The sequence below is a fragment of the Elephantulus edwardii genome, unplaced genomic scaffold (assembly GCF_000299155.1).
Source record: "Elephantulus edwardii isolate Elephantulus edwardi_28Jun2011 unplaced genomic scaffold, EleEdw1.0 scaffold00212, whole genome shotgun sequence".
NCBI classification, from domain to species: domain Eukaryota; kingdom Metazoa; phylum Chordata; class Mammalia; order Macroscelidea; family Macroscelididae; genus Elephantulus; species Elephantulus edwardii.
Genome location: NW_006399962.1, coordinates 4764069 through 4781652, shown reverse-complemented (window position 1 = coordinate 4781652; position 17584 = coordinate 4764069). Strand labels below are relative to the sequence as shown.

The following is a 17584-nucleotide window of genomic DNA, read 5'->3' as shown; positions in this document are numbered from 1 at the left end:
GGGGGAGCGCACGAGCCGGCCAGCCCCGTCCGCGGCGCCGGAGCCCGACAGCTGCCCGGTGTGCGTGTGGAGGCAGCACAGCCGCGAGCTGCGCCTGGAGAGCATCAAGTCTCAGATTCTCAGCAAACTGCGGCTCAAGGAGGCGCCCAACATCAGCCGCGAGGTGGTGAAGCAGCTGCTGCCCAAGGCGCCGCCGCTGCAGCAGATCTTGGACCTGCACGACTTCCAGGGCGACGCGCTGCAGCCCGAAGACTTCCTGGAGGAGGATGAGTACCACGCCACTACTGAGACCGTCATTAGCATGGCCCAGGAGAGTAAGTGGGCGCTGGGCGCGAGTGGTCGGGAGCAAGCTCCGGCCCCCGGGAAGGCGTGCATCTCGCGCTCTGTAGCGGGGTGCTCCCGGCTGCCCGGACTGAGAAACATTTTCTGCGAAAACTTGACGGGCTGGGGGCGGGGGCTGCTCCCTACAAGTTTACAGAGGTGGAGATGGGCTGCGGAGTTGTATGCACGCGGGTTTCTGGAGGTGGAGGTGGGGGGCAAAGATAGGGATTGCGAGGTACCGCTTCCCGCCCCTAAAGTGCGCAAAAGACCTTGTAGGGGAAGCAGGTACCCTCAGCGAAAGGAACTGGATAGCGACTTTGTCCTGAAGGGCTGTGGTGGGGAGACTGGAGAATTTGGAAGTCCCAGTCAAGCTGCGGTGCTCTCTGCCTCCAAACGGCCCTGGCACCAACTCCGCACCTCCTTCATCTCAGGCTCTGCAGCGCGCCCACTGGGCTGCAAAGACCCAAGTGCACCTCTCTCTCCCAAGAATAGAATTCCAGAGTCCTATTTCTCTATTGGCAGCCCAGCTGGCAGCCTCTCCACCCCAAGTCGTACCACACACTCGATTTACTAAGGGACTGGGAAAGCTGTGCCTTCTCCAGACTGGCGGAGCTCGAGATCAGGGAACTGAACTCCATTGCGCTGGAAGCTAAGAGCACCCATTTGACTCTTCAAAGCTTTATGTACCTTCTCTCATTTCACCCTTTCCAGCCTACAACCGGATTTGAGAGAATCATAGAGAGAAGCGGGGTGGGGGTGGGGGGAAGAGATTGGGGTAGAGGGAGGTAACCCAGGCATCCGAGTCCCTGGCCAAAAGGAAGATGAACATGTTAATAGACTTGAGCTGCTTTGAAATTTTATGGCCTGGAAAATCCAGGCCGGTACTCCACCACTACTACTACCACCACCATCACTTCTGCTCTCCCTAGGGTCAGCTGACTCCCCTCTTCCCCTCCCCCACGGAGGGAGGCAACTCCAGGGAACCCGGCCCTCATCTTCTCTAGTGGTTTGGCAAAGCCCTCTCTGTGTACATCCTCCCTCCTCACTCTCTGGGTTTTATGGCCCTGAACAGAATTGCGTGTGTGTGTGTGTGTGTGTGTGTGTGTGTGTGTGTACTGGTTTATTGGCAGATGGGTCATAAAAAGCTGGGGGCTGAGGGAAATCCTGCTGGCCCACCCCCATGGGAGAGGCATAGGAACCCAGGTGTGCATCTGAGAGGCTGAGTGCCTCATACTAACATAACCAGATTTCTGCAGACCCCAACTCCACTGCTTGTTCTGGGCTAAAGAAAACGCAAAAGACTAGGAAACTAAGGGTAGGGGAGAGAAGAAATGGGGATCTGGTCTTGGATTCCTCAGTTTCCATTCTGTTCTTAAGGCTTCTTGATTATGCAAGCTAGAGTCAGTCTGAGATTGAGGTCAAGGTGGTGATGAGGGATTCTAAGAAACAGAGTTGTAGAGGAATTAAGATGATTGATTTTGCTGTTAGCAGATGAAGAGTACAGGGGGGGGGGGAAATTCTATAGTGTTTGTTGTGAAGGTTTCCTGACTGAGTAATGGGGTTGTGTACACCCATGCCTCTTGCCCCATCATCCTTTAACTCACAGGCCTGAGCCCAGAGTTAGCTCTGGTAATCAGGATGCAGAAAGTGAACGAATCCTTCATGCATGGATTGGGCAGTGTGAGGTTTTGGGGGACAGGTGCAGAAAGGGCCCTATTCTTAACTTCCACCCTCAATAACACCCTTGAACCAGAATATCTAAGGAACTGGATTTCTGGCCAGGTATTGTACTTCCCCTTTAAGAGTCTGGCTGAGCTCTTAAGAGAGGGAGGGGGAGTGGAGGGGAGGGGAGGGAGAGAGGGGAAAAGGAAAAAGAGACTTTTATAGTCTAATCCCCAGGGACCCGCTTTAATAAGAGACTTGTGCTCTGCTAATCGGGGGAGGTGTTCGCCAGCAGAGATGGCCTCTACTCCCCTCCCCCTCCTTCCCCTCCCCCAGTCTTCAACCCTGGACCCCAGCCCCCACCTCTCCTGTGCTGCAGTGCCTGCCCTAGTTCCTTCCACCCTCCCTAGCTCTCCCACCCCAGCCTTCATCCTGGGAACTCAGCCCCCTTGCCCTTGTGAGCGCCAAGCCCAGCCACTCAGTTTCTTTCTACTTCCCATGCCCTGAGGCCCCTACCCTCTGTGCCCAACGTCCTGCCCTAGGCCCTCTAGTCCTGGCTGGGAGAGCCTTTGGGGGGGGGGTGTATTAAAGGAGAGGGGACTGGGCTTTGACTGAAAATAGTGCAGTGACCTCTCTCCTGACCAGCACTGGTGATAAACCTGACCTGCCTGTCTCTAACCTGGTCTATCCAACACAGATGTGGCCTCATCCTTTCCACATGGAGGTTGGGCCTATGTGTATGTTGGGGGACTCTCTCAAGCCCCCCTGTGGCTCTACCTGCTTCCCCTTTGTTCCCTTCTCTATGCCCTTCCTATCTCTCTGGCTTACCCCACTGGGCTTAGGGACCTTCCTCCTTTAGCTTTCTAACCTCCATACAGCCACTCCTTTGGCACCAACCCCTTTTCTCTCAGTTCTCTTCAACCGCTAAACTTATTTCTGCTTTCCTCCATTTCTCTGCCAGTCTGTTATTACCAGCCTCCATTCCTAACCGCTTTTTATCTTCCTCACCATCTCCACCCTCTTCCTCCTTCCCTTTTTACACCCTAGGTCCTGTTCCCTTGTACTATTGACTCTTCCCACCATCACTGGCGATCCAAGTGTATGGTGATTCCCTGGGTTGGGATAGGGCACTGATGCATATTTCCAAGCCCTGGGTCAGCTTGGATGGGGGCGTATGTTTAGAGGTAGAAGATAAATGACTTTTTTTTTAAAGTAGACAAGAAAAACTAACAATAAACCAGAATTTATTGAGAAGTTACTATTTTCACATTCTTTATTTAAATGCACAGCACTCCTATGAAGCAAGTATTCTCTGTACCACACTGAGAAATTTAGCGGGTAGAACAGATACTGGTAAGAGAGGAGTCAGACCATGATTAAATCCATTTGCATTGATGCTAGGAAGAACTTTCAGACACTTGTTTATATCATTTAAGCTGGTGGGAAGGGAGAAACAAAGTGAAGGAATCCATTTACAATGAGTCTATTGAGCAGAGTATGGGGGACACCCCCTTCTCAACAAACACTTTCCCAACTAGGACTAGAGGGGCCAAGGGCAGGAAGGATACTGGCTAGGAGGAGTGGGGCCTTATGGCCTGGGGAGAGAAATTAAGCGACTGCCTGGGACTACGGTGGCACACTGATGAAAGCACTAGGCTTTAACTCACTATCCTCCTCCACAAGATGTGACAGTCTGCTTCTGTAAAGATTTACAGCCTTAGAAACCCTATGAAGCTTTCTATTGTATTCTATAGAGTTGCTAAGAGTTTGAAGGCAATAGGTTTGGGTTTTCATTTGCATAGGATTATGGGAGGCAGGAATGCATCAGCAGTGAGTAAAACTGACACAGCACTCACATATGAATACCGACAGGCAAAGACAGGCAAGAAGACAGACAACTCTGCTGGAATCACCCAGCAGGATAGCTGGGAGAGTTAGCTGAGTAAACCCTGAGGCTTAAGGAAAAGGAAAAATTTTTTAGGGGGATTTTTGTCTGTCATGCTTTGAGTATATGGAACTAATGAAGACTTTCCTGGCTGTCCCACTTAGAAGGCCCTCTTGGGGAAACAGGGCTTGAAGCTTGCTGATAGATGTCTAGTAAGTTTCATGATAGTGCAGAACTCTAGAGCTGAGCGTAATTTATAAAGGCCTGGACTTATGGGTCATAACTATGTAGTTATGGAAGTTCATTCCTGAGCTTTCCCCCCTCACCCCCATTTGTCTAGATGTTTAGAGGAAAAAGTAAAAAACCTCACACTTGTTGCTGCTGAGTTGGACCTGACTCATAGCTCGCCCTCTAACAGACACACACCACCTCTGGGTTGGCAATGCAACTCTGCAGATTGGTGCAGACACCACCAGAGCTCCCTAGAGGAAGAACAGAGACATGCTTGAGGGCCACTGGAAGGAGCGGGGAGGCAGAAGTGAATATTCTGAACCCGTTTGACCCTAGGATGGTCAGAACAAGGGGAATTGGGTCAAAATATAAAGAATGGATGCTGAATATTTATAAAGATTTACTGGAACCAGTGGAGACTTAAGGTAAAAAAAAAACACAAAAAACCACCCAGATTGATTACAGCTGATTTGGTATGTGTGTGTGTAATATTATCTCTGGAAAATAGGAAACATTAAGGTAGTTTTCCCCTCCTTAAAAGCAGAGGCAGTAAATGTGATAAGAAGGAAGTAGTTGGGGAAACTTGCCGAAGGGAAAGGAAGAAGGCATCAAATGTCTAGGAAGCGCATGGGTTGCTAGGTGTGGTTTCTAGTGTGCAAGAGGGAAAAGATCTACATAGGAATCCTGGTTTATGTCATGATGTAAATTTATCCCACACACTGTTCTTGGCCCCTGGGTTATCCCCTCTATAAGGTCACCTGTTTAGGGGTGTTATGGCAGGCTTCATTGCTTACCAGACAGAACAGTAGAAACCTGGCCAGGTAGCCTGAGACAGCAGGTGTGAGACAGGGAAGTTAGGAACATAAAGTTTCAGAAAAACTTGCCAGGGGAAGTTGGGGAGATGCAGGTGGAGGAAATTCCCTAATAACTATGTTGTTGTTGTGTACCATTGAGTCGGAACCAACCCACAGCTGACACTCTGGTTGAGTTTTCAGGGGCAGTTCATTACACATCCTTCTCCTGTGGTGGAACTGAGCTGCACGGCTTCGGGACTGCAGTGTAGCTTACCAGGAGGCCACCAGAGCTTCTCAGAATTCTCATTATAGTCCAGTCAGAACCAATTCAGAGCTGACCCTCCATTGAGTTTTCAAGGCTGGAAATTTCAGGGGAGACTGCCCATTTTTCTTCTGCAGGACCACTGGTGTATCCTTATCCAGACCATCAGAGGGGCATGGCCTTTGGGTTAGCAGCACAACCCTAGGGACTAGGCCACCGGACTTCCTTGCAAATTACCTAGTAGAGGGGAACTTGCCCATTAGAATAAATGGATTAAAGAATGGGTATATATCAATACATAAGGGCTGCAAGAGTTTGCCAACAAAGAAAGAGAAGGCATCGTGCTGGGCGGCAGAAAACAAGGTATTCAACAAGACGGGAAATGCAGTGTAAAGATTTGGAAACTCAGACTGAGGATTAAAATTGCCAATGCCTCATCTTATGCCCTTTCTACTCAGGGCTGCTGACCCCCTCTTCAAACACCCTTTGCTGATGCTGTGCCCCCTTCTTTCCCATCAGCGGACCCCGCGGTGCAGACAGATGGTAGCCCTCTTTGCTGCCATTTCCACTTCAGCCCCAAGGTGATGTTCACAAAGGTACTGAAGGCCCAGTTGTGGGTGTACCTACGGCCCGTGCCCCGCCCTGCCACTGTCTACCTGCAAATCTTGCGACTGAAACCTCTAACTGGGGAAGGGACAGCAGGGGGAGGGGGTGGAGGGCGGCGTCATATCCGTATCCGCTCACTCAAGATTGAGCTGCATTCACGCTCAGGCCACTGGCAGAGCATCGACTTCAAGCAGGTGCTACACAGCTGGTTCCGCCAGCCGCAGAGCAACTGGGGCATCGAGATCAACGCCTTTGATCCCAGTGGAACAGACCTGGCTGTCACCTCCCTGGGGCCGGGAGCTGAGGGGCTGGTGAGCAGGGGGCCTGAGGTGGTGGCAGATAGGTAACCTAGTCCCAAGGAAGTGGGGATGTTGGAGGGAAAGTAGGAATGTGCAAGGTGATAGGAACCAGCACTTGCTCTGGGACTAGGAGCTGACTGTAGAATAGGGGAGGGCAGGTTGGTAAAAGCTATTACTTTTCAGAGATCTATGCCAGGCAACAGCTGAAAACTGGATTTGGGGTGAGGGTGTCAGTTAATGAGAGATCCATGGGAACAGCAAAATTGGCTGTTGAGGCCCTAAGTCAAGGGGCTGATGAGAATCAGTTTGTCAGGGGACAAAGAATTAGGATAGTAGTCGAGAAGTGACTAGTTGGCAAAATGTAGGCTAAGGGTGGGATCAGTGGAAAAGCTGAGAAGTTTCTGTTTTGAAATTGCTGTTCACAGGCAGGTGAGAACAGGGAGCAGGAGCAATTTCGGGCCATGTTACAATTCTCTCTCTCCTCTCCCACCTCCAGCATCCCTTCATGGAGCTTCGGGTCCTAGAGAACACAAAACGATCCCGGAGGAACCTAGGCCTGGACTGTGATGAGCACTCAAGTGAGTCCCGCTGCTGCCGATACCCCCTCACAGTGGACTTTGAGGCTTTCGGCTGGGATTGGATCATTGCACCTAAGCGCTACAAGGCCAACTACTGCTCTGGCCAGTGCGAGTACATGTTTATGCAAAAGTATCCGCACACCCACTTGGTGCAACAGGCCAATCCAAGAGGCTCTGCTGGGCCCTGCTGTACTCCCACCAAGATGTCTCCAATCAACATGCTCTACTTCAATGACAAGCAGCAGATTATCTACGGCAAGATTCCTGGCATGGTGGTGGATCGCTGTGGCTGCTCCTAAGGTGGGGGACAGAGGATGTTCCCCAACAAACCCTGCCCTTAGACCCCACCGCTGACCCCCAAACCCCGAGGCCCTAGAGCTCTCTCCACCTCTTCCTATCAACATCACACTTTGTTCCCTGCCCAAGCAGTGTGCAATACAACAGAGGGAGGCAGGTGATTGTTGAGGGTTGAGGGGTTTGGGGGCATGGGGAAGGAGAGGGCATGGTTAGGATGAGGAGTGTTTGAGGATGCAGGTGAGAAGGTTTGAAGATTGAGGGATTTGAGGGAGAGGGACAAAGACAGAAGGACAAAAAAAACCAGCAGTGCGAAGGCAAAGGGATAGAAAGAGACAGATTAGGGAGGCAGACACAAACAAGAAGGAAGCGAATGAAATGGAGTAGTAAGAGACAACCCTACAGCAAGCCTCTTTTCTTCCACTGGCAAAGTGAGGGACTTGGTAGTTTGGGGAGACCCGGACTACCATTCTCAATAGGAGAAAATAAAAAATCCGCTCTTAGCTCTTCCCTCTCTCCCTCCAACAGTGGTCAGGGGAAAAGAAATGAGGGTAGGGGCAAAAGTGAGGATTTTGGAATTTTATTTATTTATTTATTATAACTACTTTTTTTGGTATTTGGCTTTACTGAACTAGGAGGGCCCCTGCCCACTGTGCCCACTTGTCCCTTTTCCCCCAAACCCTGTTCCCCTCTAAAACCCACCTACTTAAGCACTTGTTTAAAGCCTCCAGGGTTGGGAACAGTAGAGGGCAAGAGGGCTGAAACATGGACATTTTCAACCCATAATCACCCTACTCAATCTTCCTGAGCCAAAGGGGTTAAATTGAAGCCAGCGATCATAGAAATACTAAGAGGTTAGGGTTTAGGAGCTGGGAGAACCAAGGATATCCAGGATCAATATGAGAGCCACTCAAGAACCCTCAGGCTCACCCTCATAGTACTAAGTTATTTAGTCAGAGGATGCAGCCTATTTATGCCCAAATTCCCTCCTCCTCCAAGCCAAGAGAGAGACCAAAGAGCCTGTGGAATGACCCTGCTCCCAGCCTCTATCTTCAGGTCAATATGAGAATCAAGATCCCAGATTTTCCCATATCTGGGGAAGGTTAAGAGGGGTCAAGAAAGTAGTAATGAGGCTGAAGGTTACAGGGCATTCGAATCCAAATCACTGCTCTGGGTTAGGGTACAGAGCCAGCAGGCCAAGGGGAAAGGGATTCTGGTAGGGGGACAATTTAGTCCTCCAACCCCAAAGCTCAGGGTGGAAGGGGAACCAAGGGAGCAGAATGTCTATAATTATTTTTATCTTTTATTTTTGGAATCTAGCAGTACCTGGTAAACAGGGAGGGGACAGGTGAACAGAAGAGGGTGGGAAGGATAGACTCCCTGGTTTGGAGAGGTAGGAAACAGGCAGACTGGTTGCTATTCCAAGTTACTAGCTGGGCCTATTAATTTCTTTCACAATCCTGACTCACTCTCCTCTGGACTTAACTGTGCCTCAGTTTCTTCCCCTCAATGGAATGAGAAATAGCAGCACCCACCACAGCAAAGAGATGAATTCTGAGCACTTACCACGGGCACTTTATGGACATAAAATACCTCTAGCTGTGGGACAGAGAACCAGGGCACCAGAACAGGGGTGAAGAGATATGAGGCTTAGAAGGGTCACAAGTTTCATAGTACAAGTTCCCTTCTGCCTTCCAGCTGGACAGTGCCTGAAGCCAAGGAGTAGAGGAAAGTCTCCTGACCCACACCCTATCCTTACCCTACCACCAAACCTCTTATCTCTAGGCAAGAGCCTAGAGATGTCAGGAGATGAGGGGAAAAGATGCTTCAACAAAAATTATCAAGTCAAGTCAGAAGTTATAGGTCTGAGACAAAATAGTACTGAACTAAGTGAAGGCCTGAGCTGGAGAGCTGACCTGGAAAGCTTGTTTCCAAAGCTTGACTCTCCCATTTGGCCCAGCCAGTAGAAAGGGAAAATATGATTAGTCTTAGGAAAAGCAGTATTGATAAGCTTTTAGTATTTCCATTCCCATAGTGAAATAAAGTGATTCACTATAGGACAGGACAGGGACTACTAAGCTTTTCAACTTGCCTGCTCATATGTACCACTTAATGCTAACCCCCAGTCTCTCCACTTTGGCTGTTCTTTATCCCTCCTTCTGTTCCAATTTGGAGATCATGATACACCTGACCATCGAAATGAACAGAAGATGTCTCCTTCAAGGTCAAATGCCAATGTCTCTTGATCTTGGGACAGGATGGGGGATGGGCAATAAGCATCAGGTGACTTCTCGACAGATTTTAGAGCTGGGGCACTAAACTTTGTGGGACACTTAAGAATATGTCCCCTCAGTTACCACCAAATAAAGACCTTTGAGGGGGGTGGTCTTTTATGAACACAAACCTGTGAGTTGAAGCCTCATTCCAGTTCCTCCCCACAAAGAGGCTTTGGGCACAGTGCAGCATCACCCCTTTTCACCTTACAATGTGTGTGGATTGGGCCAGTGCCTCTCCAAACATCCTAATTAGTGTAATTACTTGTTTTGTGTATTTGTTACACTGTGTATGATTGCCTTTGTTTGTTAAGGGTGTCTGAGGAGATTGGGGCTGATGGGCACTGGAATGCTGGGAAAGGACTTCTTCACTGAGATCAAGACTTCCTGGAGGGAACTACTGCAAAAAGGCCATCAAGCAGTTTTCAAGTTATGTGACAGAGGGCAAAGATGGCCATAGGGTGCTCTGAGTTTTGGGATAGTCACATGACACAATCCAGCACTTGAACCTGAAAAAAGGAAAAATAAAGCAGTCAAAGAGTTTAGAATTCAGAGCTGAGGGCCTCTTTCTTGCCAAAAGTCCTATTTATACCTTGGAAACCAGAAGAAAATCTGGAGGATGAAATCTTGTGCTCATCCTTACGTTGAACTCCTTGAAACAAGGAAAAACAAGTAAGGGTATATGGGATGAAAATCTGGGACATGCAGGTGAATGAAGCTGGGAGGATGGGGAAAAGCGAGGGGATGGAGAACATTTCTTTGTAGAGTGTGATCCAAAACAGTCCTAAAGACCACAAAATCTCTCCCTACGTTCAGAGTGGGAAATCCAGAAGTTCTCAAGAGATGATAAAAATATTTTTCCTATTCTGTAGCCCTTGACCCAAACTTCCTCAACAATATGTCACCAAAGTCTAGAAGCCAAACAACACAGCCAGACAATCTGCCAGTTTAACAAGTGTAGTTAAGCATCTCAACGATTTATTTTTTATTCCACTGTGAAGAATTATCTCCCAGTGCCTAGAGCATTAAGCGTTAGGGGTCACTAAGGAATCTTGCCCGGCACACATGAAAGCAAACAAACAAACAAGCTCTGGTTAATACTAATCTGGTTAATATAGTGAGAGGCCAGAAAGGCAACTTTGAGTACAATACACCATCATGCTGCTTTCCCTGTTCTGTCAGTTCTTTCATCAAACTAACTTTAGTCCAGACAACAAGATAAATGTTAGGACACAGTGAAAGAGTACAAAGTATTGCATAGTGTATTCTCCCAAAGAACTTCTTCAATGACATCCCCCCAGGTTTTGAGTTCAGCCCCAAATAGTTCTTTCCTCTCTTGCTTATATATGTGTTTCCTACAGTGGGTGTTAAGAGGACAATCTGAAGAGATTTAAGATGATTTTGAAGTCTCTTCTTTATCTGTCCTGCTTTCTACCCCCTTTTAATGTCAGGAACCCTAAAATAAGAACCAGTAAGCAATGCCATTTATTATGGTCTACAATGGGACAGTCACAAGCCTAACTCCAGCTTTTGTGTTACGAGCTGAGTGAGGGAACAACTGGGACACTGCCTACCTCTTTCCATTCTAATGCACCGGCATGTGTGCCTATGCACATTCACACACTCAAACCAGTCCATTCTTGCTGGTACCTACTTGGTGGGAGGGGAAACTCTTATCTTCATTACATGGCACTGAGTATATGATTAATTATCACCTAATTCTCACAGTAACTTTCCCAATAGCATTCCTATTGGTGCAGAGTCTGAAAAGAGAAATGATTAATGTGACCGCAATCTCAAAGCTAGTGTGATGGAACAAGGAATGAAATCTAAGTAGCTGCTGCACAGAATTTTACCTATTGTATTCTAATCTATTAATAATGAACAGAGAAGTAGAAGAATAAACAAAGGGCAGCTGACAAGAGAAACAAAAGGTAATGAGAAGGATAAGAACACCTAAGGCCCCAAGGTACAAAATCTGCCATTTTGAATCCCCTTAGAGGGGAAAGCAAAAACATGCTAGCCTTGTAGCAAGAGGGAGGTTAAATTTTTTTTTTTGAGGGTGGGGGAAGCTTCAATAATGAGAGGTGACACTGATTGTCAGAGACCTTTATTCAAAACCGCTGGTATTCTATGTTCAGTTCTAAGTACTGAAACAGGGCAGGTTAGAGTGTTGATAGAAAAAAAGGGGAACGATCCCAGAAAACCACAGAAAGGTACTGCTTTATAACTGAGATGATAGTTCTCTCTAGATTTTATAGGTCTCCCTCATCTAAAGTTTCTAGGTATAAAGAGAATGTCACAGCTTCAGGAGAGGAAAAAGAAAACTCTACTCAGCTAAACACAGTATCCTGGACAGGGTACCGTAGGAAGATGGGCTGGATAGGAAAGAGATTCCAGACAAAGAAGTGAGAACTTGTATACCTGTCTCTCTAAATGGGCCTACTATTTTAAAGCTAAATTGGCCAGAAGACAAAACCAGCTTAAATTATTTGTGCTCCAGAAGAATTTGTGACAAGAACAGGATGAAATGTTAGGTTTATCTGTATTTTTTCCACAAACTGGGAAAGACTTTTAAAACTGGACAAAATGGATTGGGAGGGAAGATAATCAGCCTTCTACAAAAGAGTCTAGATGAGTAAATGAATTAAATTTCTGGAGGGTAATAGATGTTATTAAGAAGACAAAAGGGACGGAACTTCTGAAGGACCCAATGCTCCATTCCATTATTAGCACTTGCTCTATTCCCTCACTTATTACTTTTAATTCTTACTAAACCCTATAATCTTGCCCATGCTACTATCCGTAAATTGTTTTCTGGTTCTGTTTTCATGTAAAGCCAGGGTAGAGAAGGTAAAAGTTGGCCTCAAAGTGAAAATCTGGAGTAAAGGGGGGAAAGGCAAGCATGGGGAGGAAGGAGAAAAGCAGCAGCCAGAAGGAAAGAAAATAATTTCAACTGGATGAGATGAGTAATTTTTCCTTTTGTTAGTATCTTCAAAGTCTCAGAATAGGTAAACTTCTCAAGAAATAGGCAACCTTTGGTTCTCCTTTCCAAGGTAATTTTTTATAAGCTTTTAAAGTTAGGTTTCTGTTCCTTGCAACAACCTGGTGTTTGTTTTTGTTGACTGCCATCGAGTTGAGAATGACTCATAGCAACCCTATGAACAAAAGACCTGAAGCCTTTCAATACTATTTCTCAAAGAGTTTCCAGAAGCTTGTTGTTTAGGAAGTGGATGCCACTTCTGCTTCCAACCTGGTACTATGGGGGGGAAAAAGAGATTCTTCATGTTAGGGAAGGAATCAAAGAACTAGGTAGGTTTTGGTAGAAAAATGAAGACAAGAGATTAAGCCACAGAACATGGGATCTGTTCCTGGTAACAAAGATAAGGGGCCAAACTCTTAAGTTTTATTACAAAAAGCCTTCTACAGCTGTCCAGAAACAGATTTAGAAGGAGAAACTCTATACTACATATACAGGAAGATTAAGTAACAAGTCTCCGATCCATGTGAAACCTTAAGCAGGGGAAGAGGGGGAAGGCAGCAGCAGCCAACTAGGAAAGAGCCAAAACTTTTCTAAAGTAGGAGGCTTAGTGTGGAAAATGGATGTTGACAATAGCCATGAAGAAACATTACAACCAATATAGCAGTAACATCTTTCAATAACAGAAGCCGACAAACAGACAAGTACAGATCTAATTAGAAGGCATAGGTCTTTAGTGCTACTTCTTTTTTTACTGATAATTCTCAGTATCTCTGGCATTCCCTCCCATGGCTTGAATCCCTGCAACTCCTTGTAGTTCTAAGGCGTATCCAACCCACCTCCCCTCCTGAATGGCAAAACTGTTAGGGTTTCTCGTATTGACGCTGGCTGGCTGGAATTAGTACTATGTTCACTTTCATACACCAGACCACTCCTCGAAATAGGGTTGGTTTCCTTCCATTCCTGGAAAATTCTGGGCTGTACTTTACCTAAGAAAAAGATGTATCCCCATGTATTGCCCTATTTTATCAGTCTGGGTTACCGTAACCAGCTGAAGCAAAGATTCATAAGGCAAAATGACATTTCTCATTGTGGATAAAGGGGTAAACGGACACCTATGAGTATGAAAGAAGAGAATAAATGGGCTTCATGAAATAGACTTACTCAATCCTTTTCCTCGTCTTCCTTTCAAGGGGCAAAGGCATTATGGTTAATTCCCTATAAAATTCCCCTCAGAACTCCCCTTATTTGGTCTAATCTGGGTCTAGCTGCCTAAAGAAGCAACTAATAAAACACATTTCTCTCTTTTCTACAGTCTTTTTATTATTATTATTAACAAGCAACATAATTAAAAAAAGAAAGAAAACACAACACCACCTTGAAGTTGAAACAGCAATAAGTCAAATTGCTGCTGGAGTTCATGGATGTACCTTGGGTACATGCTCCCTCATTGCGAGCAGGACCTAGGCACAGAATTGTGCATTTAGGTATTTATGTGACCAAGAAGGATCAGAGTAATGGAGGTCACTAAAGAACAGAAAACAAAGAGCTTTTCATCAGGCAATTCCAAAGCGCTCTGCTCTTTTCCTCTTCTTTGCCTATAAGAATAAAAACATTAGATTGTTAGGACAACACTGGCCTGGCTGCTTTAATTCATATTTAATCCATGACTGTCTGTCACAGACCTAAGAGGGAGTGATTGCACAAATGTGGTAGCCAGAGATTTCACTCCTGAATATATTTACTTATCTAGTTTGAGCTTTGGAAGGAGGACTGACATCCACTTATAATAGCTTGCCTCTGGAAACCCTATGAACCTGGAGAGAGGATGAAAGGCACCCAAGCGTCGAGGACTCTCCTTCATAGGGTCTCTATGAGTCGCCTGCAACTCGACAGCACTTAACAACAACAACAACAGTTAGAACTTGGGATGTTTAATAAAAGAAGAATGTTAAGAATGGGTATTTGTGGTAGAAAAACATGGGGATTCTTAAAAGACAGAGGGCCACTCAATTTTACAGCAAACTAGCCTGGAAACAATGGATTCTTTAAAAGTCTGGGGAAAGGTTTCCAGTCAGTGAAGAGAGATTTTCAGTGGATAAAGGGTTAACCAAGCTATTCATGGAGGTGAGGGGGGTGCCCTTCTGGAGAGTTAGAAAGCAGCTCTTCCTTAGGCCTTCAAACTCGCAGAAAGGTATATAAATCTTCAATGCCAACAGAATAAATAGGGGGTTAGGGGGTGAGTCTGTCAATGATGTCTTAAGAGAAGTAGCAGCACTAGATAGCGAGCACAAAATTAAGGGAAATGGTAGAGAGGAGAAAAGATCTTTTTGTTCTAGGAGGGAACTCACAGAATGACCCTTCGTTCTTCACCCTCAAATAGCCCCCTTGGCAAAGAGGGGATCTTTCCTTCATCCCTTTACACTTGAGGTTTACGTTAGGTTAAAATGAAAAAGCAGAGTGCACACAAACCCAGCCCACTCTACCTGAACTATTGATACAGTCTCTGCAATCAAACAAAGTGATCTGGTTCATACGATCTCTATGAGCCTGAGAAGTTACTACTCCCTAACCTATTATTAACTAATATTAATTACTAATATTAATATTATTAGTAAGAGTTACCAACTCTTTCCCAGTAAAAGTAGCTATTCATATTACTATATTAAAAAATACCTAACATATTACTAATATTACTTAGTAACCAATTAGCACATAGTAAGTGATACTAGTAATTAGAGTTACTCTTTTCCAATTAAAGTACCTATTCGCCAATATTACAAAATATACTCATCTTCTATATTTTTGAGAGGTTAAATTTACTGATTTAGTAAGGATGCCTGGTTTAACAAGTTATCTTGGCAAAGAGACAGCACTTTTGACAAGAAATTACAACAAAATTAAGTTTACTTCTGGCTCATTCTTGTACACACAAAAGCAGATATTTAAAATAAACAAAGTAACTGTTTTTGAGTCAATTTCTGTGATGTTAACCTATAGAATAGGGAATTAATGCCCTGAAGGATTACATATGTCAACTTTAATCACTACATGTCAGAGTTCATTAGATATTGATAACATTCTATTCTGAATTAGCCCAGAGTACAAATTCTTTGTGTTTTCCCCCCCTAATAGTTGAGAGAATAAACTGATTAGACTCAGCTTTGAAGTTTTATTTATAAGACTGATTTTAACATTTATTCATCAAAGAATTTCATGGAATTTTGAGTTTGGAAGGTAATAGCCAACTTCTGATGTAGAAAAATATGGATTAAATAAAAGGAGGGAACATTTAAAATTCTTACCATCTGAGAATTTTTCTATAATTCTAAACACAGTCATTAATTTAACATTATCTCCACTATACTATATGGACACCCAAGGTGACATCTGGATTTATTATACTTGCCAATCAGCATTATCTGTTTGTTAATTCTCAGAGTGTCAGTGAATGTGGGAAGATGTATTATGCATGAACACAAATCTTGTAAAAAGCATTCTTTCACTCTGAGAAACTATTTGTAAATAAAGTCTTAAGAAGGATAGAACTCTGAATCCTCTGTCCATATTTCCACAGAGAAGAGTTAGATACAATTGTTCTTTCATCTGGGTTGGAAATTACTTTTATCAAAATGAAATATGGCTGACAGAAAACAGTAAAAAACATTACTATTTATTGAATAGGGGTCTCTACTGGCTTAACAGTAAGGAACTATGCTGCCAACCCAAAGGTATTCAAACAACAGTTTGAATCTAACAGTTGTTCTATAGGAGAAAAGATGGATTTACTGTGCGATTTACTGCTTCTGAAAACCTAGTGTGGGGAGTCAGCTATGGGTTGGTTCTGACTTGAAAGTACTCAACAACAACATTTATTGAACAGAGAGTACTGGTGGCCAAGTGGTAAGGAGTTGCACTGCCAACCCATAGGCAGGCTGTTCAAATTTACCTACTTACTGGTCTGTGGGAGAAAGGTATTCTGTCAAGTGCAAGTCACAGCCTCTGAAAACCTAGTGGAGGGTCAGCTATGAGTCAAGTTCTGACTTAATGGCACAAACAGCAACAACATTTCTTGAATACTTACAATGTAATGGGATTTTGCAGGCTCATGTCTTTTTTTGTAGGATCATCACAATTCTTGTACAACCACTACAGGTAGGTGGGTATACTACTTCCATCCCATAAATGATAAAACTGAGGTTTAGAAAAGTACTATAACTTGTAAGCTCTACTTGAGTATCAAGTGGCAGAGGCACTTCCAAATCCACTTCTACTTAACTGCAAAGCTTGTACTCTTTCCTGTTAGGCTAACAGGTTTAACACTGAATTAAGAATACTGAGGTCTTTACTGTTGCCATTTCACACAGAAAACATTATATATATCAAGCAAAGGGGAAAATCTGTCACTGGGCACTTAAAGAGTACACTGGGGTATTTCACCCTCATCCCTTCAGGGGTTCGTTCTATGGATCACGGAATAGATTTTACCTCTGTATCTTCTGTGGTTCCAGTTCCAGCAGAACTTGTGACAATTCCAAATCGCTCCTTTCTCTTTTTCAGCTTCTCATCATCTTCAGACTATTCAGGGACAAAGAAAATGGTGAAACAAACTAGTCTCCATTCATAAGGTAAATGGGATAAATCTATAATTTACTGGCCACAATGTTTAACAATATTATTATTGAACAAAACCAAAAAAGCTAAACACACCAGCATGCAGCATACTGTCTGCAGAACATAACTTTTTTTTTGGTTTTTATTGTGATTTTAACAAAATGTTTACAGAAAGTTGGATTTTCATTCATGAATGTAATTTTCCTCCTTACCCTTTTTTTAAGTTCATTTAAGGAAAAAAAAATCATTGCTGTATCATTTCCTTCCTCCTCTAGTCCACTTTGCTTATTCTAGACTGCTGTCATACAAATAATGCCTATATATTCCCTTTAAAGAGTACTTTCCTTCATCTGTTCCAAGGCAGTATTCATTATTTATCCTCTCTTTTCTTAGTTTTCCCCCTATACCCATGTCAGTCCTGTTTTCTAACAGTGGTGTTATGCACTATTTGTCCTTTTGTGACTATATCCTTCAGCATAGTGACCTCCAGGGTCATTCATGTTATAGTTTGAGGTCCCTGTTTTCCAGTGCTGCAGAGTATTCCATTGTGTGAATTTCTATTCATTCATCTGCTGATGGGCTCTTGGTGTGCATATATCTGTTTGGGTGACAGCTCTGGTTTCTTTAGGGTATAATTCTAGTAGTAGAAATGCTGGGTCAAATGCTATTTCTAACTTTCTGAGACAGTGCCATACTGCCTTTACCAGTGGTTGTACCGTATTACACACTTGAGCTGTGGTGCTGGAGAAGAGTATTGAAGAGTACCATGGACTGCTAGGAAAACA

The 17584-nt window shown here is 44.6% G+C and overlaps 2 protein-coding genes across 2 annotated transcripts in view; one reads left to right on the top strand and one right to left on the bottom strand.

The window, feature by feature from the left end:
• The first annotated feature begins 6 nt into the window (after window positions 1–6).
• Window positions 7–7121, top strand: GDF11 (growth differentiation factor 11). The gene is made up of 3 exons (XM_006897654.1): window positions 7–314; window positions 5675–6072; window positions 6557–7121. Exons 1-3 carry the CDS (start codon window positions 302–304, stop codon window positions 6935–6937), a joined length of 792 nt encoding a protein of 263 aa, XP_006897716.1. The 5' UTR covers window positions 7–301; the 3' UTR covers window positions 6938–7121.
• A 6620-nt stretch (window positions 7122–13741) lies between these two features.
• SARNP (SAP domain containing ribonucleoprotein) overlaps window positions 13742–17584 on the bottom strand; it is a 98677-nt gene continuing 94834 nt past the window's right edge. Inside the window, exons 10-11 of the mRNA XM_006897686.1 lie at window positions 16674–16763; window positions 13742–13783 (exon numbers count right to left, since the gene is read on the bottom strand). Of these exons, the coding sequence (XP_006897748.1) occupies window positions 13742–13783; window positions 16674–16763 (132 nt within the window). The remainder of the gene's footprint in view (window positions 13784–16673; window positions 16764–17584) is intronic.